Source organism: Phaenicophaeus curvirostris, chromosome 38 (genome assembly GCF_032191515.1).
Source record: "Phaenicophaeus curvirostris isolate KB17595 chromosome 38, BPBGC_Pcur_1.0, whole genome shotgun sequence".
NCBI lineage: Eukaryota > Metazoa > Chordata > Aves > Cuculiformes > Cuculidae > Phaenicophaeus > Phaenicophaeus curvirostris.
Genome location: NC_091429.1, coordinates 1,134,593 through 1,161,307, shown reverse-complemented (window position 1 = coordinate 1,161,307; position 26,715 = coordinate 1,134,593). Strand labels below are relative to the sequence as shown.

Sequence of the window (26,715 nt, the reverse complement as noted above, 5' to 3'; positions counted from 1 at the left end):
CTGTCCCTGCCGTGTCCGTCTGTCCCTCCTGTGCCCCGGTGTCCGTCTGTCCCTCCCTGTGTCCGTCTTTCCCCCCTTGTCTATCAGCCCCCCCGTGTCCGTCTGCCCCTCCCCGTGTCCGTCTGTCCCTCCCGTGTCCCCGTGTCCGTCTGTCCCCGCTGTCCGTGTGTCCCGGGGCGGGGCCGGCGCGGGGCGGGGTTGGGGCGGGGTCCGGGGGGGGGGGGCGGGGTTGGGGGGGGGGTGGGGGGGATCGGGGGCGGGGGCGGGGGGGCCCCGGGAGCCGCCGGAGCCGCCGGAGCCGCCCGAGCCGCCCGCATGGAGCCCGGGAGCCCCCGCAGGATCCAGTTCACGGAGCCGCTGCTCGAGCCGCACCTCGACCCCGAGGCGGCGGAGCAGGTGGGGGGGGAACGGGGACGGGGGGGGAGTAACGGGGGGGGGACACGGGGATCGGGGGGGCAGTAAAGGGGGGACACAGGGCTAGGGGGGCAGTAATGGGGGGGATAGGGGGCAGCAAGGAGGGGGGCACAGGGATAGGGGGGCAGTAATGGGAGGGACATAGGGATGGGGGGGCAGTAATGGGGGGACACAGGGATAGGGGGGACAGGGATGGGGGGACAGTAATGGGGGGACACAGGGATGGAGGGATAGTAATGGTGGGGAACACGGGGATGGGGGGGCAGTAACGGGGGGACACGGGGATGGGGGGCAGTAATGGGGGGGACATAGGGATGGGGGGGCAGTAATGGAGGGACACAGGGATGGGGGGCAGTAATGGGGGGACACAGGGATGGGGGGCAGTAATGGAGGGACACAGGGATGGGGGGATAGTAATGGGGGGGACACAGGGATGGGGGGGCAGTAACGGGGGGACACAGGGATGGGGGGCAGTAACGGGGGGACACGGGGATGGGGGGACAGCAATGGGGGGGACACAGGGATTGGGGGGGGCAGTAACGGGGGGACACGGGGCTGGGGGGGGCAGCAAGGAGGGGGACATGGCTGAGGGGGGCAGCAGTTCAACCCCAGCTCCACACCAGCCCCCCCAGTTCCAGCCTCAGCTCCACCCCAGCCCCCCCAGCACTCCCAGTTCCACCCCCAGCTCCACTCCAGCTCCACCCCAGCCCCCCCAGCCCTCCCAGTTCCGCCCCCAGCTTCACACCAGCCCCCCCAGTACCTCCCCAGCTTCACACCAGCCCCCACAGCCCCCTCGAGCACTCCCAGTTCCGCCCCCCTACTACATCCCAGCCACCCCAGTACTCCCAGTGCCTCCCCCAGCTCCCCCCAGTGCCCCCCCCCCCCCCCCCAGCTGCACCCCAGCAAGCTCGTGGGCTTGGAGTGGGCAGGACAGGGTGACCGTGGGGTTTTGAGGTGACCGTGGGGTCTGGGGGTGACCATGGGGCCCTGAGTGGCCGTGGGGACAGGGGTGACGTCCGAGGGCCCCGTTCCATCCCCAGGCGGGGTGTAGGGTTACGGTCACCACCCCGTGGCCCCTCAGCTCTTGCTCAACCCCAGGTCCCGCTGGGCGCCATCCCAGAATAGCAGTGGGGGGGGGGGTGACCTGGGGACAGCGCTGCCCGCAGGCAGCTGGGAACCCCCCAACACCCCCCTCCATGTCACCCCCTCGGCTCGGGGGGCTTGGCAGGACCCCCCACTCCATCACAGTCCCCTGAGGTGTTCGGGGGCTCCAACCAGGGGTCCCAGCTATGTGCCCCCCAAGATTGGGGGGTGACATATGGGGGGGGACCCCAGCACCAGCCTGGGATGGGGAGGGGGCTCGTGTCCCACCTCCCATCCCAGTGAGGGGCACGGGAACCCCTTGGAATCTGTCCGTGTGTCCATCCCTGCGTCCAGGCTCTGTGCATGAGTCCATCTTGGTGTCCGTGTGTCCATCCAGGGTCTGTCTGTGTGTCCCTCCCTGTGTCCATGTGTCTGTTCCCACGTCCTCGTGTCCATCCGTGTCTCCGTCTGTGTGTCTGTCACTGTGAACAGGGTCTGTCTGTGTGTCCGTGTGTCCCATGCCCATGTCCTTGTGTCCGTGTGTCTGTTCCCATGTCCTCGTGTCCATCTGTGTCTCCATCCATGTGTCTGTCTGTGTGTCCGTGTGTCCCATCCCCATCACCATGTCCTTGTGTCCATGTGTCTGTCCCTCTGTCCTGCCCCTGGTGTGGTGGCAGCAGGTGACAACCCTGATGTCCCCTCCCTGGGTCTCGGCTCCTCGCTTTTGGGGGTCCCCTCGCTGTGTCAGCGCCTTGTGGTGTTCCCACATCCTTCAGGGCTGTCCCCACCCTCCAAAAGGACCTTGTCCCCATGGACCTTCTCGTGTCCCCCCTGGTCCCCACAGGTTCTGGAGCTCCTGGAGCCCCAGCTCGGCCAGGAAGGGTGAGAAAGGTCCCTTTGTCACCTCCCAGTGCCACCACGGGCACCAGGGCAGCTGCAGGCAGCTCCAGGGCAGCTCCAAGGCCTTTGTCCTGTTCCCTGTCCCTGTCCCCAAGCCCATCCGGAGCGCAGGGTGTCCCCAGGGCCAGGGGTGGGGGGACAGCCCGGGGGGATTTGCTCCGTCATGCTGTGAGATGAGGTGGACCCATCGCATTCCCAGCATCGATCCCGTTCTGGTCCCTGATCCCATTCTGGTCCCTGACCCTGGATCCTGTTCTGGTTCCCCCGACCCCGTTCTGGTCTCCGATCCCGTTCTGGTCCCTGATGCCCAATCCCATTCCCGTCCCTGGATCCTATTCCCATCCCTAATCCTGTTCTGGTCCCCGATCTCATTCCGGTCCCCCGATCCCATTCCCATCTCCAATCCCATTCTGCTTCCCCTGATCCCATTCTGGTCCCTGATCCCATCCTCGATCCCATTCCCATCCCTGATCCCGTTCTGATTCCCCTGATCCCGTTCCCATCCATGATCCTGTTCCCATCCATGATCCTGTTCCCATCCATGATCCCATTCTGGTTCCCCTGATCCCATTCTGGTCCCCGACCCCCAATCCCATTCCCATCCCTGGATCCTATTCCCACCCTGATCTCGTTCTGGTTCTCCTGATTCCGTTCTGGTCCCCCCAACCCTGTTCTGGTCCCGCAATCCCGTTCTGGTCCCCCTGATCCCATTCTGGTTCCCGATCCCGTTCCCATCCCCAATCTCATTCTGGTCCCCTATCCCATTCTTGTTCCCCCAGTCCCGTTCTGGTCCCCAATCCCGTTCTGGTCCCCGTTCCCGTTCCCATCCTGGCTCCCTTCTGGGATCCCCCTCCCGGCGCAGCCCCGGCTGCTCTCGGCTCTCGCCAGCGGCTTCTTAATCGATTGTGGAGATTGATCTAAAAATAGCAGCGGCCGAGAGCGCGGAGAGCCGGGAGGGAGGAGGAGGAGGAGGAGGAGGGGGAGGAAGAGATGGAGGGATGGGTTGAGAGAGAGATGGAGGAAAGCAGGAAGGGATGGATGGAGAGAGGGAGGGATGGAGAGAGGGAGGGATGGATGGAGAGAGGGATGGATGGAGAGAGGGATGGAGAGAAGGATGGATGGAGAGAGGGAGGGATGGATGGAGAGAGGGATGGATGGAGAGAAGGATGGAGAGAGGAATGGAAGGATGGAGGGAGGAAGGAAGGGATGGAGGAGGGCAGGGAGGGAGAGGTGGAAGGATGAAGGAATGCAAGGAGGGATGTAGAGATGGAGAGAGGGGATGGAGGGAGGGATGGAAGGCTAGAAGGTGGGATGGAGAGAGGAGGGTGTGGAGAGAGGGATGGAGAGCGGGATGGAGACGAGGATGGAGGAAGGAACGGAAGGAGGGGTGGAGGATGGAGACAGGGGTGGAAGAAGGCCCAGAGCATCCAACCTGGGGCATCGGGGAGGGGAGCACAGCTTGGGATGCTCACCTCCCCCTGGGTGACCTTGGGTGGGTGACATCTCCGTCCCCTACCCCACATCGCTGCCCCACAGCCCGGGACCCATCGCCAGGGGATGCGGGGTGGGATCCAGCCTCCAGGGACCCCATCCTGCCCCACGGGTGGGTCGGACCCTGGCGTTGGCGCTGGGTCCCTGGCAGGGAAAGGGCAATTCCTGGCAATCCCGGCGATTCCCGGCTCCCTCCCATCTCCGTTTCAAATCCAGATCACGGGTTTCTATGGCAACGGGGCCGACACGGAGAAGATGCTCCAGGGGAGAAGCTGGAGCTGGTGCTGGTGGAGGTGGAGGGGGGGTTTGAGGTGGAGAAGGGGGCTTCCTGCTCGCTTGCCTCATTAGCATCTCATTAGCATCTCATTAGGCATCCCGCCTCATTAGGGAATCCTCGCTGGGGAATTCGTTTTCGGGAAGAACTCAGTTAGTGGGTCAGCGGGGAAAGGGGGCACGAGAGCTCCCGCAGGGCACGCTGCCACCACTGCCACCACCGCCATCCCCTGTCACCAGTGCCACCAAGCACCCCGTGGCCACCGAATCCCCCGCCAAGGCCACCAGAACCCCCCTGAGGTCACCGAGATGGGGATGACGGGGCGGGATGCTCCAGGTGCCCTTGGGCAAGGACACTGTGGCCACAGAGGAAGGGCAGGACCGCGGCGTTGGCACCGTGCCGGTGGCCTCCAGCGCTTCCCAGGGCTGGGATATAATTAGCTGCTGGCTAATTAGGGCTGGTGATTGGAAACACACGTGTGTCCGGAGCCACTGGGCCAGCATGTGCTGTGCCACGGGGCCAACAATGCCCTGGGGACGAGGACACTGGGGGGATGCTGGGGGACACGATGGGATGTGGGGGTGCAGTGGGATGCGGGGGGCGCGATGGGATGGGGCTGCGGGTCCTGACTCTCTCCTGTGTCCCCCCCCAACCCCCCAGATCCGGAGGCGCCGACCAACTCCAGCCAACCTGGTCCTCAGCAGCGACCAGTCGTCCCCAGGTGGGTCCTCATGTGTCACCCTGGGCTCCAACCCACCCAGGGGGGGCCCTGGGAGGGCTCGGGGACCGCCTGACATGATTCTTGGGGACCCCCCCATGCGCATTGCTCAGGACCCCCATACGCAATACTGGGGGACCCCGTAACCTGATGCTTGGTGACCCCCTAACCTGATGCTTAGTGACCCCGCTATGTGATGCTTGGGGAACCCAGGGTGGGGGTCACGGATCCCCCCCAAGCATGATGATCAGGGACCCCCACATGTGATGCCCAGGGACGCCCCCACACAATGCCCGGGGACCCCCTTGGGTGCTCAGGACACCCCCCCATGCAGTGCCCGGCGACCCCTGGGGGGGTCCGGGACCCCGTATGTGGCACTCGGGGACCCCTGGGGTCATCAGGGTCCCCCCTACATGGTGCTTGGGGACCCCCCATATGCGATGCTTGCCCCCCCCAGACACACACCATCCTCGGGGTCCCCCATATATGATGCTCAGGGAACGCTGGGGGGCTACTGGAAACTCCAGTACATTGTACTGGGGCACTGGGAGGTTGTGGGGGGGCTACTGGGCCACTGAGGGGTGTACTGGGACGCTGCACTGGGGCACTGGGGGGGTACTGGGATGCTGGGGGGGGCCTGGGGGGATCAGACCCAGCACTGACCCCGACCCCCTCTGCCCCCCAGAGATCGACGAGGATCGCCTGCCCCACTCCCTGCTCAAGGTGGGGGCTGGGGGGGGACTCAGGGGACCCCAGACACACAGGGAGACCCCAGACCCACTCAGTGCATACCCCCCAGCCCCACAGAGACCCCCCCAGACCCACATGGGGACCCCCAGGATGCCCTCCAGCCCCATGCGGTGCCCCCCAGACCCATAGGTTGCCTCCCAGGGTGACCCCAGTCCCACATGGTGCCCCCCAAGGTGTCCCCCAGCCCCATAGGGTGCCCCCCAGACCCACATGGTGCACCCCAGGGTGCCCCTAGCCCCATAGCATGACCTTTTGGGTGCCCCCAAGCTCCACAGGGTGCCCCCCAGCCCCACACGGTGCCCCCCAGGGTGACCCTAGGGTGATCCCAGCCCCACAAGGTGACCCCTAGGGTGGTCCCAGTCCCCCCAGTGTGCCCCTCTAGCCCCACATGGTGTCCCCCAGACCCACATGGTATCCCCCAGCCCCACATGGTGCCCCCCAACCCCCACAAGGTGACTCCCAACCCCCCAGGGTGCCCCCCAGCCCCACAGGGTGACCACCAGGGTGCCACTCAGGTTCCCCCCAGGTGCCCCCCATCTCCCCCTGACGCCCCCTTCCCCGCAGTCCGGCCTGGCCGTGTCACCCCGGCAGAGGAAGAAGGTCTCACGCACCACCCCGACCATGAAAGGTACTGGGGGGGGTGATGAGGCGGGGGACCTGGGGTTTAAGGGCCGGGTGGACGAGGTGCTGAGGGACATGGGTTAGTGATTGATGGGAATGGTTGGACTCGATGATCCGGTGGGTCTCTTCCAACCTGGTGATTCTGTGACAAGGGGGGACAGAGCTCCGGGTGCCACCAGGGATGAGTGGCTGAGGTGCCACCACCCGTGGAGCCCCCAGCCGTGTCCAACCCAGTGTTGAAGTGTGGGTGCGGGGGACCTGGGCATGGCAGATGGCACCAGGGGGGACGAGAATCCTAGAATCATGGAATCCTAGAATCATAGAATAATGGAAACCTAGAATCATGGAATCATGGAATCATAAAATCATAGTGTCACGGAATCCTAGAATCGTAGTATCATAGAATCCTGGAATCTAGAATCATGGAATCCTAGAATCGTGGAATCATAGAATCATGGAATCCTAGAATCATAGAATCCTGGAATCATGGAATCCTAGAATCATGGAATCATAGAATCCTAGAATCATGGAATCCTAGAATCATGGAATCCTGGAATCATGGAATCCTAGAATCATAGAATCATGGAATCATAGAATCCTAGAATCATAGAATCCTAGAATCATGGAATCATGGAATCCTAGAATCATAATATCATGGAATCCTAGAATCGTGGAATCCTAGAATCCTAGAATCATGGAATCCTAGAATCATGGAATCATAGAATCCTAGAATCATGGAATCCTAGAATCATGGAATCCTAGAATCATGGAATCCTAGAATCCTAGAATCATGGAATCATAGAATCCTAGAATCATAGAATCATGGAATCCTAGAATCATGGAATCATAGAATCCTAGAATCATGGAATCCTGGAATCATGGAATCCTAGAATCATAGAATCATGGAATCATAGAATCCTAGAATCATAGAATCCTAGAATCATGGAATCCTAGAATCATAATATCATGGAATCCTAGAATCGTGGAATCCTAGAATCCTAGAATCATGGAATCCTAGAATCATAGAAGCCACCAGGCTTGGTGGCCTCCATCTGGTGTCACCCTGGGTGCCTGGGGACGGTCCCCGCTGTCCCCACACCCCCCCAGCGCCGCTCCCTGTCCGCAGAGCTGCAGATGATGGTTGAGCATCACCTGTGCAAGCAGGCGCGGGGCGAGGAGGACGACGAGGCCACCGCTGGCCACGAGCACGGTGGCCCCGGCCGCTGCCCCCACCACGGGGACACCGAGCGCAGCCACAGCCCCGGGGGCACCTGCCCGCTGGCCACGCACGAGGGGGGCCCCGGCCCCGGTGACGGTGAGTGACCCGGATCCACAGCCGCCCCGGTAGCCACCACGCACCCCCAGGTTGCCCCCCAAGCCCCCAGGTTGCCCCCCAGCCCCAGGGGTTGCTCCCAACCCCCTAGGTTGCCCCCCAAACCCTCAGGTTGCCCCTCAGACCCCTAGGTAGCCCCCAACCCCCCAGGTTGACCCTCAGCCCCCCAGGTTGCCCCTCAGACCCCTAGGTAGCCCCCAGCCCCCCAGGTTGCCCCTCAGACCCCTAGGTAGCCCCTGACCTCCCAGGTTGCCCCTCAGACCCCTAGGTAGCCCCCGACCCCTCAGGTTGCCCCTCAGACCCCTAGGTAGCCCCCGACCCCTCAGGTTGCCCCTCAGACCCCTAGGTAGCCCCTGACACCCTAGGCTGCCCCCCAGCCCCAGAGGTTGCCCGCAACCCCCTAGGTTGCCCCCCAACCTCTAGGGCACCCCCCAGGTTGCCCCTCAGCCCCCCAGGTTGCCCCCAGACCCCAAGTTGACCCACAACCCCATAGGTTGCCCCCCAACCCCGAGTGCACCCCTGAGGTTGCCCCTCAGACCCCTAGGTAGCCCCCAACCCCCCAGATTGCCCCCCACTCACTCTGGCGCTTCCCCCCCCACCCAGGGACCCCTGGTGGCACCCACAGAGCAGCAGGGGATGGCACCGGTGGGGGAGCTGCCCCCCACCAGTAGGTGAGGACTGGGGGCACTGGGGGTACTGGGGGGTTACTGGGATGCTATACTGGGATACTGGGAGGGCACTGGGACATCATACTGAGAGACTGGGGGTACTGGGGGGCTACTGGAATGCCATACTGGGATACTGGGAGGGCACTGGGACATCATACTGAGAGACTGGGGGTACTGGGGGGCTACTGGAATGCCGTACTGGGATACTGGGAGGGCACTGGGACACCAAACTGAGACACTGGGGGGACACTGGGATGCTGGGGGGTTACTGGGATGCCGTACTGGGATACTGGGGGCACACTGGGACACGATACTGGGACGCTGCTGGGGGGTGGCACTGGGATGCCATACTGGGACACCGGGGGTACTGGGGGGTTACTGGGATGCTGTACTGGGACACTGGGTGGTTACTGGGATGCCATAGTGGGACACTGGGGGGTGCTGGGTCACCATACTGGGATCCTGGGGGGTGCACTGGAGTCACTGGTGTGTGTCCCCCCCCAGGTCCCGAGGCCCCAGCGCTGGATTTTTTTTAGGATTCCATCATTTTCTACAATTTTGGGGCTCCCGGGGGGGTTTTGTACCCTGGGGGGGGGTTCAGAGCTGCCCCCCCCCCCCCCCCCAGCACTGGGGACACTGGGGACACTGGGCTGTGCGCCCCCCCCCCCCATCACCACCCCCTTACTGGGAGACCTGGAGCTGCGCCCGCCCCCCCCCCCGCACACGCGTGTGCACTGGCACGTGGGAGGGGTGCATGTGAGCCGAGCCGCACACGCGTGTGAGATTGCACGGGGGGGTGTTTGCACGCTCACGCGTGTGAGATCACACATGGGGGGTGTTTGCACGCTCACACGGGTTGGCATTTGCACGCACACGCCTGTGAGATCACACACAAGGGGCTGTTTGCACGCACACGCGTGTGTGTTCGCACACGGGGAAGGGTGCACACTCGCACACGAGTGCCTGCACGCGTGTGTCTGCTTGCACACGCGTGTGTGTGTGCACAGGGGTTGGTGTTTGTGCACACACACGGCTGTTGTGCACGCTCACACGTGTATGTTGGTGTTTGCACGTGCACACGCGTGTGCTCGCACGGGGGTTAGTGCGCACGCTTGCACGGGGTGGGGGGGATTCACATGTATTGGTTTTAGCCTGCACACGCGTGTGCACACCTGGAGTTGGGGGGGGTCACCTCCTTTGCACACGATTCGCACACCCGTGTGCACACACAGAGAACACGCGTGTGCGAGGGGCAGGGCCCCCCCAAACCCCCCCAATAAAGGCTTCCCGGCTCCTCAGCGCCTCCTCCTTGATGTGCGGGGGGAGAGGATGGGGGGCAGGACCCTTCTTGGGGGGCTCAGGACCCCTAGGGGTACTCAGGACCCCTGGGGGGGCTCAAGACTCTCTTGTGGGGCTCAGGACCCTCTTGGGGGGGCTCAGGACTCTCTTGGGGGGGTGGCTCGGGACCCTCTTGGGGTCTCCGGACTCTCTTGGGGGACTCAGGACCCCTGAGGGGGCTCAGGACTCTCTTGTGGGGCTCAGGACCCTCTTGGGGGGGCTCAGGACCCTCTTGGGGGTCTCAGGACACTCTTAGGGGACTCAGGACTCTCTTGGGGGGGCTCAGGACACTCTTGGGGTCTCAGGACTCTCTTGGGGTTCTCAGGACACTCTTGGGGGGGCTCAGGACTCTCTTGGGGTCTCAGCACTCTCTTGGGGGTCTCAGGACACTCTTGGGGGGGCTCAGGACTCTCTTGGGGTCTCAGGACTCTCTTGGGGTTCTCAGGACACTCTTGGGGGGTCTCAGGACTCTCTTGGGGGTCTCAGGACACTCTTAGGGGGCTCACAACTCTCTTGGGGGCTCAGGACCCCCTTGGGTTGTGGGGGCAGCACCCACCCCTGGTTTTTCAGCCCCCAAATGGTCCAATCCTGCCCTGTCACCTCCTCTGTCCCCATCCTGCCCCCCCCCCCAGCCCCAAACTGGGGTCCCCAGTGCCTACACCGAGGGGGGATCCAAGCCCGGCTGGTGGTGGCACACGGTTTATTAATTAATAGATTGCTCGTTAGCGGCGGCGCTTTGTTACACATGCGTTGGGGGGGGGGGAAGCGCAAGGGGGGGCGCTCAGGCAGCGGTGACAGCGTGGGGACACCAGAGAAGGACACAGAGAGCCAGGATGCGGCCACGGTGGGAAGGTGGAGGATGCTCAAGGTGCACCAGGATGCTCTTGGCACCACTGGGGTGCCGGAGGATGCTCCTGGCACGCCGGGATGCTCCTGGAACACTGGGATGCTGGAGGATGCTCATGGCACATCAGGATGCTCCTGGCACACCTGGATGCCAGAGGATGCTCCTGGAACACTGGGATCCTAGAGGAAGCTCATGGCACGCCGGGATGCTCCTGGCACACTGGGATACCGGAGGATGCTCGAGGCACACCAGGATGCTCATGGCACACCCAGATGCCAGAGGATGCTCCTGGCACACCGGGATGCTCCTGGCATGCTAGGATGCCGGAGGATGCTCCTGGCACATCAGGATGCTCCTGGCACACTGGGATGCTGGAGGATGCTCCTGGCACACCGGGATGCTCCTGGCACACTGGGATCCTAGAGGATGCTCCTGGCACACTGGGATGCCACCCTGCTGGGATACAGCAGGACCGGAGGAAGCCAGGGGACACCAAAGGGACACCAAGGGGACACTGGGGCAGCTGGGGGTGGAGGATGCTGGAAGGCCAACTGGAGCCAGAAGGTGCCGGAGGCTCCTGGCACTGGGGGCGCTGGCAGCAGTGACACCAGAGCCGGGGGTGACACCAGGGCTGGGGGTGACGCTGCCCCCTCAGGGCTCAGTCCTGCCCTCCCGGCGCTGCCCCCCTGCCCTCTCGCTGTCCCACATCTCCTGGCCTCCCCCCCCACCGTGTGGGGTGCCACCCGAGGGGACACCCTGAGGTGGCCTTGGGGCCAGCAGACCTGGGGACAGGACCCAGATGGACGTGTCCCCAGCCCGAGGTGACACAGAGATACATCCCACGACAGGGACGCTCTGGGAACAGCCTAGGGGGACAGGAGAGGCCACCCATCACTGTCACCAAACAGAGGCGCAGAGGGGACCACGGTGCCACTGTCACCATCCCCAGACCCTCCCAAGCCCCTAGCACCACTGTCACCATCCCCAGTGCCATTGTCACCATCCCCAGGCCTACCCAAGTTCCCAAGGCCACTGTCACCATCCCCAGCGCCACTGTCACCACCTCCAGTGTCACTGTCACCACCTCCAGTGTCACTGTCACCATCCCTAGTGCCACTGTCACCATCCTCAGCCCCTCCCAAGCTCCCAAGGCCACTGTCACCATCTCCAGCGCCACTGTCACCACCTCCAGTGTCACTGTCACCATCCCTAGTGCCACTGTCACCATCCTCAGCCCCTCCCAAGCTCCCAAGGCCACTGTCACCATCCCCAGCACCACTGTCACCATCCCCAGCACCACTGTCACCATTCCCACTGCCACTGTCATCATTCTCAGCCCCTCCCAAGCCCCCAGTGCCACCGTCACCATCCCCAGCCCCTGGCTCCCCAGCGGGGCGAGAAGAAGCTTCTTTAAAAAGCCAGAAGGACAGAACCCAGCGCGGGCAGAGCCGGGCAGCCGCTGGCGTGGCAGTGTCACCGTCACCCGTGGCCCGAGGCCACCCGGCTCGGTGGCCGCTTTGGCACGGGGACGCTTTAGGCTTTGGCACAAATCCCTGTGCGGCCCCGAGCGGCTCCTTCCCTGCAAATGGTGAAGTTGATGGCATCGAAGACTTTGGGTGAGACGGCGTCACTCAGCTGGACGAGGAGCTCCTGGCCGGGGTGGGGACACGGTCAGGGCGGTGACAGCAGTGCCACCAGCCCCATCCCACCCAGTGTGTCCCCACCTGGCTTCTCCCGGCGCTATTCCACGTCCCCGTTCTCCTTGTGCTGGTTGGGGGCGAGGGGCGGCTGCTCCTCACGAGGCGACAGCTCCTCGATGGACGCCTGGTTGGTGATGCCTGCGGGAGGACACGGGGCTGAGGATGCTCAGCACAGACCCAGCCCCACGTGTCACCACGATGGTCCCCATGGGGGGAATTGTGGATCTGCTGGAGGGTCGGGAGGCTCCAAGGGGATCTGAACAGGCTGGATCCATGGGCTGAGACCAACGGCAGGAGGGTTAACGAGGCCAAATGCCGGGTCCTGCACTTGGGGCACAACAACCCTGAGCAGCTCCAGCCTAGGAGAAGTCTGGCTGGAAAGTGCCTGGAGGAGAAGGACCTGGGGGTGTTGGTTGAACAGGAGCCAGCAGGGGCCCAGGTGGCCAAGAAGGCCAAGGGCATCTTGGCTTGGATCAGACACGGCGTGGCCAGCAGGGCCAGGGAGGTTCTTCTCCCTCTGGACTCGGCCCTGGGGAGACCGCTCCTCAAATCCTGGGGTCAGTTCTGGGCCCTCCCCACAAGAAGGATGTTGAGGCTCTGGAGCGAGTCCAGAGAAGAGAACGGAGCTGGGGAGGGGGCTGGAGAAGAAGAGGAGCGGCTGAGAGAGCTGGGGGGGGTTAGGCTGGAGAAGAGGAGGCTGAGGGGAGACCTCATTGCTCTCTGCAACTGCCTGAGAGGAGGTTGTGGAGAGGAGGGAGCTGGGCTCTTCTCCCAAGGGACAGGGGACAGGACGAGAGGGAATGGCCTCAAGCTCCACCAGGGGAGGGTCAGGCTGGACATTAGGAAAAAATATTTCATGGAAAGGGTCATTGGGCAGTGGCAGAGGCTGCCCAGGGAGGGGGTTGAGTCCCTTTCCCTGGAGGGGTTTAAGGGCCGGGTGGACGAGGTGCTGAGGGACATGGGTTAGTGATTGATGGGAACGGTTGGACTCGATGATCCAGTGGATCCTTTCCAACCTGGCGATTCTATGATTCTATGATCTCCTCCATGGTGGCCCTGGTGGCCGTCACCTACCGCTGGCCGCCCGTTCCTTCCACTTCTGCTTGTTCTCCTGGATGTACTTGGTCCAGGTGGAGCGGAATCCAGCCAGGTCGGCTTTGACGTCCCCCAGCTCCAGGTGCTCATCCAGCGACGGCTGCCGCCACTGCGAGCTGCGGGGAGGGGACAGCTGGGAGCAGGGCAGAGGGGCCACCAGGTCCACCTGGTGCCACCCGCCCCCAGGCTGAGCCCCACCACCTCCCCGCAGGGAATGGGGAAACTGAGGCAGGGCAAGGTGGCCAACCTGGCTTGCTGGGCCACGGGGTTGCTCTTGGCTTTGGTGCCGTCTTCGGCAAGGGGCATCACCATCTTCTCAGCCACGTCGGTCAGCACCGAGAAGGTGGGCTCCACGATGAAGTCGATGAAGCCTGCGGTGGGGAAAGGGCACAGCGCCCTTGGGGACACCCCCCGCGGGCGACTGGGGACGGTGGGTGCAGAAAGGGACCCCCCGGCACCACTCACCGATCTGGGACTGAGCCACCAGCGTGGAGGTGCGGTCGCAGAGGGGCGAGAAGGGCAACCCCAGCTCGGCCTCCTTGTCCCCCTGGCAAAGCGAGGGAGATGTGAGCCCAAGGGGTGGTCCCCCCATCCCACCACCCATCCCCTGGGGACACGAGCGCCCTTACCTGCCTGAAGAACTCCTCCATGAGGGCTTTGGTCCAGCGGCTGTGGACCGACCACTGCTTGGTGGGGTGGCTGATGTCGGCCGCGTGCAGCAGCAGCGACAGCACCTTGGACTTGTCGATCCTGGAGAGAAGATCCCGGCGATGAGGTTTGTCCCCCCACAAACAACAAGTCCCCTTCCCCACCACCATCCAGGCAGGCACCCCTACCCACCTCTCCAGCTGCTGCAGGGATGTCTTCATGGACTTCACCTGCTGGAAGTGGCAGGACATGTCGGTGGCCAAGACCATCTCGATCACCAGCGCCCGCAGCTCCCTGCGCACCAGGATGGGGAAGGAAAAGCCCTCAGGTCCCCCCGTCCTGCTTGGTGACAGCCCTGGAGATGGGGACGGGGGACCTTACGCAAACTCGTCCTTGGTGAGGTTGATGAAGATGTTCATCTCGTCGTCCTGCATCATGCGGAAGACGGCGCTGATGTGGTGGTTTTCCAGCACCGAGCGGTCGTTGTAGAGGATGGCGCAGTCTGACCTGGGGGGAGGGAACGGTGGGGTCCCCAGCGTGGGGAGGGGCAGCCTGAGTGACCTCTGGGGAGAGAGATGTCCCCAAGGGGCCAACACATCCATATCTTGGCTGTACCAATAGGCCTTGGTGACCCCAAGGTGCCAGCACAGCTGTATTCTGGCTAGATGAATGGCCCTGGCTGTCCCCAAGGTGCCAGCACATCTGTATCCTGGCTAGATGAGTGGCCCTGGCTGTCCCCAGGGTGCCAGCACAGCTGTATTCTGGCCATATCAGTAGCCCTGTTGTCCCCAAGGTGCCAGCACATCTGCATCCTGGCTATACGAGTGTCCCTGGCTGTCCCCAAGGTGCCAGCACAGCTGTATCCTGGCTATACGAGTGACCCTGGTGTCCCCGAGGTGCCATAACATCTGTGTCCCAGCCAGACTGGTATCCCCGATGTCCCCAAGGTGCCACCTTAAGCGCTCCGTGCCCCACAGTGTCCCATGCATCCCCATAACAAGTCCAGCCCACGCTGTGCCGTGCCACCTGCGCCGTGCGATGCCACCTGCACCGAGCCACCCATGCCATGTCACCTGAGCAGTGCCATGCCATGACATGTCACCTGTGCAGTGCCATGCCACACAACGTCACCTGAGCAGTGCCATGCCACACAATGCCACCTGCACCATGCGATGCCACCTGCGCCATGCCACCTGCACCGTGCCACCTCGTGCCATGCCACCTGCCCCATGCCGTGTGTGCCATGCCATCCGTGCCGTGCCATCCGTGCCATCCGTGCTGTGTCACCCATGCCGTGCCACCCGCCCTCACTTGGTCTGGATGTGGAAGCTGTTGGTGGTGCCCGTGTGCTCGTAGTCGTGGATGGCGGCAGCGAAGATGACAGCCAGGACCTCGATCTCCGTCAGGTAGTGCTGGGAGGGGGGGGACGTGGGCATCAAGGGGACACGGATGGCACCAGGATCTCCAGTGCCACCCCCCGAGGGGCCGAACGCGTGTAGGCTCCTCTGAGTGTGACCACGGCCACGTGTGACACCACGAGTGTGCGCACGTGTGACAACGGTGACAGCCGCGTGGGGACAACAGGGCGCACACGTGCCAGGCATCGTCCCCCACGTGTGCCCACCCGTCCCCCGCAAGCTGGGGGTCACCTCGTCCCCCCCATCATCCCGGTGACGTTCCCATGGTGACGGCAAAGTGGGTAGGTGGTGCCGTCTCCGTGGCAACAAGCATCGCCTGGACCAGTTGGTGCGGTACTGGACAGCGGGTACCGGACACCGGTTACTGGGCACTGGGTACCGGACACAGGGTAGTGGACACCAGGGATCAGGGATCAGGTACAGGGAACCTGGCACTGGACACCAAGCACCGGGCACAGGGTACCGGACACGGGGTACTGGACACCAGGAACTGGATATTGGGTACCGGACACCAGGTACTGGAAATCGGGTACCGGACACCGGGTACTGGACACTGGGAACTGGATATTGGGTACCAGACACCGGGTGCCGGACACTGGGCATCAGCAATTGGGGACTGGACACTGGGAACCGGGCAGTGGGCATCTGGTACTGGACACCAGGAATCAGAAGTCTGGTACTGGACACCAGGCACCAGAGATTGGGGACTGGACACTGGGAACTGGACACCGGGTGCTGGATATTGGGTACCAGACACAGGGAACTGGGCACCAGGCACCAGAGATTGGGGACTGGACACTGGGAACTGGGCACTGGGCATCAGAGATTGGGTACTGGACACCGGGAACAGGACACCAGGTACTGGATATTGGGTACCAGACACCAGGAACTGGGCACCAGGCATCAGAGATTGGGTACCGGACACCGGGTACTGGACACCGGGTACCCTCTACCGGACACCGGGTACCAGCCCAGGCCCCCCATGCCTCCCCATCCCTCTCGCCCCGTACCAGCACGCGTGTGCGGAGCAGGAAGCAGTGGACGGTCTGGGTGACGTCGGCAGCGTGGATCTGGTTGTGGTAGGGGTTGCGGTACTTGCCGTAACCGGCTTCCAGTGCGTCCAGCAGCGTCGTCAGGAAGACGGGAGGGATCTGCGGCACGGACAGACGTGCCCACGGATGCACTCGTGCGTGCAAAGGCACCAGCACACGACGCCAGGGGCAGCCGGGGGTGGGCGCACCTTGAAGCGGCTGTGGAGGTTGTGTCGGGTGAAGAGCTCGTAGACGATGGTCCTCAAGGAGTGATCGTCCGTCACGCGGTTCAGCGCAAACACATCGAAGCACCACAGGTCGAGGCTCTGCAGGACATGGGGGCATCAGACCAGCACCCAGGGACAGCCGGTCATACCCATCGACACCCAGGGATCACCAAGGATCACTGGTCATGCCCAGCAATGCCTATTGATCACCAGGGAAGCCCAGCCATGCCCTGTGATGCCCATCAATCATAGAATCATAGAATCACCAGGCTGGAGGAGACCCACCGGATCATCGAGTCCAACTGTTCCCATCAATCACTAACCCATGGCCCTCAGCACCTCATCCACCCGGCCCTCAAACCCCTCCAGGGAAGGGGACTCAACCCCCTCCCTGGGCAGCCTCGGACAGGGACCAATCACCCTTTCTGTGAAATATTTGTTCCTGAATTCCTCAACATCCTTCTTGTGGGGAGGGCCCAGAACTGACCCCAGGATTCGAGGAGCGGTCTCCCCAGGGCCGAGGCCAGAGGGAGAAGAACCTCCCTGGCCCTGCTGGCCACGCCGGGTCTGATCCAAGCCAAGATGCCCTTGGCCTTCTTGGCCACCTGGGCCCCTGCTGGCTCCTGTTCAACCAACACCCCCAGGTCCTTCTCCTCCAGGCACTTTCCAGCCAGACTTCTCCTAGGCTGGAGCTGCTCAGGGTTGTTGTGCCCCAAGGGCAGGACCCGGCCTTTGGCCCGTGATGCCCATCAATCCCAGTGAAGACCAGTCATGCTCAGGGATGTCTAGGGGTCACCAGGGATGCCGACCAATCCAGAGATCCCCAGGGCTCCCCAGAGAAGCCCAGCTGTGCCCACCCCCAGGCGGTATCGGGGTGCCCCCCACAGCCGCTCGGTACCTTCAGGCAGTTCAGGACGGAGGAGGAGTAGCTGGGCCCCACGGCCGTGTTCGTCCGGCGAAACATCCTACAAGGCAGGGAGCCAGGGCTGACGTGGGCGCTGGGGACCCACCTGGGTGCTCAGGGACTCATCGGGGTGCTGGGCACGGCCTCTGGGTGCTTGTGGAACCACCTCGGTGCTGGGGACAGCCCCTGGCTTCTTGAGGACCCACCTGGGTATTGGGGCGCTGGGGACATCTCAGGTGCTTGGGGACAACCTTGGTGCTCAGGATGGACCTTGGGAGCTCGGGGACCCACCTGGTGTCCATCTCCATCTCCATCCCTGTCCCTCACACCCCTCCAGGAGGTTCCAGCCAGCACCCACCTCTCCACGAAGATGCCAGCCTGGACTGCGTGAACGATGCTGCGGAACTTGGGTTTCTCCTCCGCCCGGCGCCCCTTGGCCCGCGCCTGCTGGGTGAAGGTGGCCGCCAGCCAGTCCCGCACCTCCGAGGGCACCGCCGCGTCCGAGCCCATCTCCCGCAGCTCGTCCTCCGTGTCCAGCATCTGCCTGCGGGACGGGGAACGGCGTGGGTGGCATCAGGGTGCATAGAATCACGCAACGGGTTGGGTTGGGTTGGAAGGAACCTCCAAGCCCACCCAGTTCCAACCCCATGAGATCTCCCCTCAGCCTCCTCTTCTCCAGAAGAGGTCCCAGGTCCCCCCCACCCTCAGCCTTTCCCTCGCCCACCCCGCTGCTCCTCACCTCGTCTCATCAATGTAGACGGCCTCCAGCAGCGAGGCTGCGTATTCCAGGTTCCTCTTCAGCTCCTCCACGTTCACTTCACCCGTCTCCAGCTGCTTCACCATGTACCGCAGCCTGTGGGTGGCGTCACCGCGTGCCCCGTGTCAGCACGGGGTGGTGGGAACCCAACCATGGGACCCCCAAAGTGATGGAGAAGGTGGAAACCCCCAACTATGGGACCCCTAGAGTGATGGAGAAGGTGGAAACCCCCAACTATGGGACCCCTAGAGTGATGGAGAAGGTGGAAACCCCCAACCATGGGACCCCTAGAGTGATGGAGAAGGTGGAAACCCCCAACCATGGGACCCCTAGAGTGATGGAGGTAGTGGACACCCCAACCATAGGACCCCCAGAGTGACGGGGGTAGTGGACACCCAACTGTGGGTCGCCCAGAGTGATGAAGATGGTGGGCACCCAACTGCAGGACCCCTAGAGTGATGGAGAAGGTGGACACCCAACCATGGGACCCCCAGAGTGATGGAGAAGGTGGACACCCCCAACTATGGGACCCCTAGAGTGATGGAGAAGGTGGAAACCCCCAACCATGGGACCCCTAGAGTGATGGAGAAGGTGGAAACCCCCAACCATGGGACCCCTAGAGTGATGGAGGTAGTGGACACCCCAACCATAGGACCCCCAGAGTGACGGGGGTAGTGGACACCCAACTGTGGGTCCCCCAGAGTGATGAAGATGGTGGGCACCCAACTGCAGGACCCCTAGAGTGGTGGAGAAGGTGGACACCCAACCATGGGACCCCCAGAGTGATGGAGAAGGTGGAAACCCCCAACTATGGGACCCCCAGAGTGATGGAGAAGGTGGAAACCCCCAACCATGGGACCCTCAGAGTGATGGAGGTGGTGGGCACCCCCAACTATGGGACCCCTAGAGGGATGGGGGTGGTGGGCACCTAACTATGGGACCCCTGGTCTGTGGAGGTGGGAGGGGTGAACGTGCTGGAGCTCCCTGTGTGCAGGCGAGTGTGCAAATAGATGCACAGGAGCCCCCCCCCGTGCGAGCAAGTGTGCAAACAGATGCACAAAGCCCTTTGCACGAGCTGGAGCCCTTCGTGCACGGTGAGCGTGCAAACGGATTCACAAGCCCACCGGGAAGTGCTGGAGCTCCCTGGGTGTGAGCAAGTGTGCAAACAGATGCAGGGAGCGAGCGTGCAAGGTGCCCTCACTGTGTCCCCCAGCCAAGGGGACGGTGACGAGTGCAGGGAGGGGGGGATGGGGGGGCTGCGACGTCACGGTTGCCTGGTGAGTGAGCGGCTGTGACCTTGGCGAAGGTGGCCGTCACCTTCCCACGCCTGTCACCCACCCCTGGGGATGCCCCACCTGGGGACACCCGCGGGGGTGGCACGGCCGTGGGGACCCCCTGTGTCACTCGCCAGGACCCCCCAGCGGGGTCTGGGCACGAGGGATGAGGGAGCAGGGCTCGGATGTGTCGTGGTGCCACCCGCGGCCACCATCCCCACGGCTCCCTGTCACCTCCTGTGTCACCCCCAGGCCATGGGGACAGCAATGCCGGTGTCCCCCGGGCCACCCAGACATGGGGAGGGGACAGGGTTGGCCTTGGGGACATTGGCCTTTGGAGACACCAGCCCTTGGGGACACCAACCAACCCCTGGGGACACTAACCAACCCTTGGGGACACCAACCAACCCTTGGGGACACCAACCAACCCTTGGAGACACTAATCCCTGGAGACACTGGCCCTTGGGGACACAAACCCTTGGGATACCAAACAACCCTTGGGGACACCAACCCTTGGGGACACCAGCCCTTGGGGACACAAACCCTTGGGGACACCAACCAACCCTTGGGGACACTAACCCTTGGGGACACAAACCCTTGGGGACACCAACCAACCCTTGGGGACACTAACCCCTGGGGACACCAACCAACCCTTGGGGACACCAACCAACCCTTGGGGACATCAACCAATCCTTGGGGACACCAACCCTTGGGGCCACCAGCCCCTGGGGACCCCCGTGTCACTCGCTGGGGCGGAGCTGGGACCCCTGAGCAGGGCGTGGGGACAAGGGACGAGGACGCTGCCACCCCTGCTCGCTGGGCACAGTCACACGCACCCCTTGCACACGCCCCCTGAGAACTCGGGCACCAACGTTTGGTGCCCCAACCCCAAAATTCGTGTGAAACACGCTCGGCTCGAGCGCAACACGGCCACCCGGCTCCCGTCCTTGTCCCCGTGTCCCCCTGTCACATCAGGGCTGGGCACAACCACGCACAAGCGTGTCTTCGCTAGCGGCCACGTGCAACGGACCCATACCCCTTGCACACCCACGTCTGTGCCCATTGTACAAGGCCTTGCACGCGTATGCACCGCTTGGACTCCTTGCACACCCTCACCCCCTGGACTCCTTGCACACCCGCACCCCTTGGACTCCTTGCACACCCGCACCCCTTGGACTCCTTGCACACCCGCACCCCCTGGACTCTTTGCACACCCACACGCCTTGGACTCCTTGCACACCCACATGCCTTGGACTCCTTGCACACCCGCACCCCCTGGACTCCTTGCACACCCACATCCCCTGGACTCCTTGCACACCCTCACCCCCTGGACTCCTTGCACACCCACACGCGTCCATCGCACGAGGCCTCGCACACGTGTGCGCACGTGGCCACCTGCACCCCTCGCACGCCCACGCCCGCACCTGCTGCACGAGGCTCCACGTGCGTGTGCACACGTTTTGGGGCAGGGGGGGTCCAGGTTTTGGGGGGGCATCCCAGCTTAAGGTGGGGGTCCCAGCTTAAGGGGGGGGTCCCTGCTCAGGGGGGGGTGTCCCAGCTTAAGGGGAGGGGTCCCAGCTTAAGGGGGGGGTCCCAGCTGAGGGGGGCAGTCCCAGCTGAGGGGGGGTCCCAGCTTAAGGGGGGGTCCCAGCTTAGGGGGGTCCCAGCTTAGGGGGGGGTCCCACTTTGGGGGGTGAAAGGTCCCATTTTGGGGGGCAGTTTGATGTTCCCAGTTTGGGGGGGGGGGTAGTGGGAGGGGTCCCAGTTGGGGAGGATGTTGGTTTGAGGGTTTGGGAGGGGGTCCCAGTTTGGAGGTAGAAGGGTTCCGCTTTGGGGGGGGGGGGTCTCGCTTTGGGGGGGGCTGTTCTTGGCTTGGGAGTGGGGTCCCACTTTGGGAGGGGGTCCCATTTGGGGGGTTGGGGGGGGTCTTGCTTTGGAGGGGGCTTTTCTCGGTTCGGGGGGGCTGTTCTTGATTTAGGGAGGGGATCTCTCTTGGGGGGGGGCTGTTCTCAGTTTGGGGGGGATGCCTCACTTTAGGGGGGCTGTTCTCGTTTTGGGGAGGGGTCCTGCTTTAGGGGGGGTTGTTCTCACTTGGGGGGGGGCTGTTCTCACTTTGGGGGGGGCTGTTGCCAGTTTTGGGGGGGGTCCCGCTTTGGGGGGGTTGTTCTCGCTTGGGGGGGGGGGCTGTTTTCGTTTTGGGGGGGGGGTCTCGCTTTGGGGGTGGGTCCCGCTTTAATGGGGGGTCTGTTCTCGGCTTGGGGGGGGTCTGTTCCCAGTTTTGGGGGGGTCCCACTTTGCAGGGGGGGGCTTTTCTCGGGTTGGGGGGTGGGGGGTCCCTCTTTGGGGGGGTCACTCACAGCGCCCGCAGTTTGACCCAGATCCTCTTGCTGGGGGCGGATTTGATCTCGAGGGGGGAGGGGCAGCCGCCCCCCGTGTCCCCGAGCTCCGAGTGCAGCCCCGGGAGGCTCCGCGGCGGCTCCATCGCCCTGCGGCACCGGGACCCCCGTCAGCACCGGGACCCCCGCACCGGGACCCCCGCACCGGGACCCCAAGCACAGGGACCCCAAGCACAGGGACCCCAGCACCGGGACCCCCGCACCGGGACCCCAAGCACAGGGACCCCAAGCACAGGGACCCCAGCACCGGGACCAGCACCGGGAACCCCGCACCGGGACCCACACCGGGAACCGGCATCAGCACCGGGACCCCAGCACAGGGATCCCCGCACCGGGATCTGCACCGGGAACCGGTGTCAGCACCGGGACCGACACCAGGACCCGCATTGGGACCCCTGGACCGGGACCCCAGCACCGGGACCCCCGTATCGGGATCATCACCGGGAATAGACACGGGGACCCGCACCGGGAACCGGCACCGGGACCAGCACCGGGAACCGCACCAGGACCTCAGCACAGGGACCCCCGCACCGGGACCCGCATTGGGACCCCCGCACCGGGACCCGCATTGGGACCCCCGCACCGGGAACCGGCATCAGCACCGGGACCCCCGCATAGGGACCCCTGCACCGAGATCCACACCGGGACCGGCACCGGGACCGACACTGGGACCAGCACCGGGTTCCCTGCATCGGGATCCAGACCGGGATCCCCGCACCGGGATCAGCATCGGGACCGGCACCGGGAACGGGAACCATGCACCGGAGACACTGGCACCGGCACCGGGACCCGCACCGGGGACACCGGCACTGGGACCAGCACCGGGACCCGCAGCGGAGCATCCACCGGTACCGCCCCCCGGCACCGGGACCCGCGGCTGCGCAGGCGGCACCGGCCCGGGCGGCGGAGCTAAGATGGCATCCCGGGCACCGGGGGGGGCACCGGGGCGGGGAGAAGCGAGGAGATGGAGCACCGGGATGGGAACACCGGGGAGGCACCGGGGAGGCACCGGGGATGGAGGCACCGGGGATGGAGGCACCGGGGATGGGGACACCGGGGATGGGGGCACCGGGGAGGCACCGGGGATGGAGGCACCGGGGATGGGGGCACCGTGGATGTGGGGTACCGGGGATGGAGGCAGCGGGGATGGGGGTTACCAGGGATGCACCGGGATGGAGACACCGGGGATGTGGGGTACCGGGGATGCACCGGGGATGGAGGCATCTAGGATGGAGGCACCGGGGATGGAGGCACCGGGGACGTGGGGTACCGGGGATGCACCGGGGATGGGGGCACCGGGGATGGAGGCACCGGGGATGGGGGTACCGGGGATGCACCGGGGATGGAGGCATCTGGGATGGAGGCACCGGGGATGGAGGCACCGGGGATGGGGGGTACCAGGGATGCACCGGGGATGGGGGCACCGGGGATGGAGGCACCGGGGATGGGGGCACCGGGGATGGAGGCACCGGGGATGGAGGCACCGGGGATGCTGCGCGCTCCTACCCGGGGATGCTCGGCCGGGAAGCGCCGGTGCTGCCGCCGTTCCTCGGTTCTCCCGAAGCCGCTGATGCAGCCGGTGCCCCCGGTGCTGCTGATGCCTCCGGTGCCGCCGTTCCCCGGTGCTGCCGGTGCCGCCGGTTCTGCTGCGGCCGCCCGGGTCTCGCCGCAACTTTCCCGGTGCCGGTACCGGCGGGGGGCGGGGGGGGGGGGCGGGGGGAGCCGGGGGGCGGGGGCAGCACCGGGGACCGCCCAGCCCCGAGCTGGGGAGGGGGGACCCGCGGGGGGGGGGACCCTATGGGGAAGGGGAAACCTATGGGGAGGGGGGGACCCCATGGGGAGGGGGTACAACATGGGGAGGGGGACCCTATGGAGAGGGAGGACCCCCGGGGGGGGGTACAACGTGGGGAGGGGGACCCTATGGGTAGGGGTTTGACCCTATGAGGAGGGGGATCCTATGGGAAAGGGGGGGACCCCTTGGGGATGTGGGGAGACCCTATGGGGATGTGGGGGGACCCTATGGAGAGGGGTGTGACCCCATGAGGAGGGGGATCCTATGGGAAAGGGGGGGAACCCTATGGGGAGGGGGATCCTATAGGAAGGAGGGGTCCCCAAGAAGATGCGGCAAGACCCTATGGGGATGTGGGGGGACCCTATGGGGAGGGGGATGCAAGGACCCCCACGGGTCTACAGGAGAGGAAGGTCCCCGGGACCCCTATGGGGTGATAAGGGTTGTACCCCAAGACCCCTGGGGGCACCCCTAGACCCCTACGGAGCTGGGGGGGGGTGCAGGCACCCCGGGGGGGGCACCCCAGGATCCCTCTGGGGCAATAGGGGTTGCACCCCAAGACCCTCGGGGGTACCCCAGGACCCCTGTGTGGGGCTGGGGGAGAGGAAGGACCCCAGGACCCCAAGAGGGGATAGGAGTTGCCCCCCAAGACCCCTTATGGGGCTTCCTGGACCCCATGGGGCGATACAAGTTGCACCCCCAGACCCTGGGGGTCACCCCAGGACCCCTATAGAGCTGGGGGTGCAGGGACCCCAGGACCCCAGAGGGTGATAGGGGTTGCACCCCAAGACCCCTTATGGGGCTCCTCGGACCCCATGAGGCGATACAGGTTGCACCCCCAGACCCTGGGGGTCACCCCAGGACCCCTATAGAGCTGGGGGTGCAGGGACCCCAGGGGGGCTATGGAGGTGTCCCTGGGTTTGGAAGGTGGGGAAGGGGCTGGAGCCCCCCCGGTGCCCCACGGAGGGGGCAGGTTGGGGGTCCCTGTGCCCCTCGCTTCCCCCAGCCCCACTCCCTGCCCCACAGCCCCCTGCCCCACACCCTGTGCCCCCCATCCTCTGTCCCACCACGGAACTTTTGGGGAGCAGGGCTGGGGGGGCAACCTGAGCTCGAGGGGACCCCAATTCATAAGTCACGGACGCCCCACTGCTGCCCCACAACCCCTGCCCCACACCCTGTGCCCCCCACTCTCCTTGTCCCACCAGGAAACCTCGAGCTAGCAGGGCTGGAGGGGGGGGGGGTGGTTTCGGGGTGCTAGAGCCTTGAGGGGGGGTCCCAGGGAGCTGGGGGTCCCAGCAGCCCCCGCGCTGCTTCCCACGGCACGTGCGGAGCTGCAGCCCCCACGAAATATTAATAATCCCTTACGTAACGTCGTAGGTGTGTACGGCACCTGCACGGGGGGCTGGGGGACACCCCATTCGGACCCCCCCCCACCTCGGCCAGGCCCCCCCAGGCCACCCCGTGATGTCCCTGCTTGCCAGGCTGGGCCACCTCCTGCCCTTGGCTGGTGGCACCCACGGCTGCTGCCCGGGGTGCAAAGATTTAGCCCCAAAAACAGGGGCTGAGCCCCCTCCCGGGGCACCCACAGCTTTTAGGGGGATGGGGGGCACCCATGGGACCCCCATTTGGATGCCAGGTTCAGCAGGGGGGGGCTGCGAGCCCCCCATCCATGGCGTGAGAGCGCCCTCACCCCACTGGGGACACTTTGGGGTCCCCAAGCGTTTGGGGGTGCTCAAAGCTGGGCTGAAGGCAGCAACTCAAGTGAAGGAATGCGAGTGTTTAGCCCCAAAAACAGGGGGCTGTGCCCCCTCCCACGGGCACCCTCAGCTTTTGGGGGGTGTTGGGGGCACCCCGAGGACCCCCACCTGGATGCCAGGCTCAGCAAGGGGGGGCTCAAGCCCCTCACCCTGCTGGGGACCCCAAGATTTAGGGGGTGCTTAAAGCAGGGTTGTCTCAATCAAAAGAGGGGACCCCAAAGCACGGAGCACCTTGAAGTGGGGGGCACCCAAGGGACCCCCGATTGGATTCCAGGCTCAGCAGGGGGGGAGGCTGCGAGCCCCCCACTTTCAGTGCGTGACCTCCCTCTGTGGGGTCCCCAAGCGTTTGGGGGTGCTCGGAGCAGGATTAACTTGAGCAGAAGAGGAGACCCTGCAGCACGGAGCACCCCGAGGTTTTGGGGGGGGGAACAAAAAGGGGGTGTCGGGCGCGGGAGAGGCCGTGGGCAGAGCTGAAGCGCGAGACAAAGGCGCGGTTGCCGCTCGGTAGCGTGATTGATGAGCGCGAAAATAGATTTTTGCAGCAAGCTGGAATAATCAGCAGGTTCTGGGCGGTAATTGAGGGAGTTCAGCCCCCTGGGAGCGCAGGCGGAGGGGAAGAAAGGAGACGAGGGGGGGGGAGATGATTCCAGAGTCATTTCTTCCCCCCGCCCCCCAAAAAATGAATTAATAACACAATTAGCGCCGGACGCAGGCGACTGAATGCTTGGCCATGCGATCACTGCGCGCTCGGAATCCTCGAGCCTTGGGACCTCAACACCCTCAAACCATGAGAGCTCAGCATCCTCAGAGCATGAGACCTCAGCATCCTCAAGCCTTGGTACCTCAGCATCCTCAAAGCATGAGACCTTGGCTTCTTGCAGCCCTGGGACCAAAGGGGGCTCTGCCAAGGGGGCTCGTGGCCACGGTGGCCACCGGTCCTGCTGGCGGCGCGGCCGGTGACTCATCCCGGAGCAGCCGTGAGCGGAATGGCAACGGCCGCGCTGTCGCCTCCTTCGCTCGCCCCATTAATTCTTCGCCAAGACGTGGCACGGGAGGGAAAATAACCACCTCGAGATGGGGGGGAAGGAGGAGGAGGAGGAGGAGGAGGAGGAGGGGAGAACGTGACTTGAAACAGGTGAGTGGGGGAAACTGAGGCACTAGGGCAACCAGGAGCGTAGAATCGTAGAGTCCTGGAATGGGTTGGGTTGGAAGACACCTCAAAGTCCCACTCTCTGCCCTGGGCAGGGACACCTCGCGTGGGATCAGGGGCTCCAAGCTCCAT

General features: G+C 64.3%; 2 protein-coding genes across 4 annotated transcripts; one reads left to right on the top strand and one right to left on the bottom strand.

Annotated features, from left to right (window-relative positions):
- Window positions 1-249: 249 nt before the first annotated feature.
- Window positions 250-9,550, top strand: PPP1R1A (protein phosphatase 1 regulatory inhibitor subunit 1A). Of its 3 annotated transcripts, none has more exons than XM_069879460.1 (8): window positions 250-396; window positions 4,040-4,111; window positions 4,823-4,883; window positions 5,566-5,603; window positions 6,195-6,258; window positions 7,378-7,566; window positions 8,188-8,255; window positions 8,763-9,550. In XM_069879460.1, the coding sequence occupies exons 1-7, from the start codon at window positions 316-318 to the stop codon at window positions 8,253-8,255; spliced, it is 573 nt and encodes a 190-aa protein (XP_069735561.1). In that variant the 5' UTR covers window positions 250-315; the 3' UTR covers window positions 8,763-9,550. The 3 variants fall into 3 exon arrangements, with proteins under 3 accessions (XP_069735561.1, XP_069735560.1, XP_069735562.1); XM_069879459.1 differs by having other exon boundaries at window positions 8,757-9,550; XM_069879461.1 differs by lacking the exon at window positions 4,040-4,111 and having other exon boundaries at window positions 8,757-9,550.
- Window positions 9,551-11,659: 2,109 nt separating this feature from the next.
- On the bottom strand, window positions 11,660-21,973 carry PDE1B (phosphodiesterase 1B). The gene is made up of 16 exons (XM_069879396.1): window positions 21,849-21,973; window positions 18,200-18,313; window positions 17,819-18,004; window positions 17,455-17,521; window positions 16,539-16,655; window positions 16,309-16,449; window positions 15,192-15,292; window positions 14,262-14,387; window positions 14,073-14,174; window positions 13,862-13,982; window positions 13,698-13,779; window positions 13,480-13,603; window positions 13,212-13,348; window positions 12,162-12,275; window positions 11,804-12,087; window positions 11,660-11,674 (listed from the first exon to the last, which is right to left on the bottom strand). The coding sequence occupies exons 1-14, from the start codon at window positions 21,971-21,973 to the stop codon at window positions 12,178-12,180; spliced, it is 1,641 nt and encodes a 546-aa protein (XP_069735497.1). The 3' UTR covers window positions 11,660-11,674; window positions 11,804-12,087; window positions 12,162-12,177.
- Window positions 21,974-26,715: the final 4,742 nt, after the last annotated feature.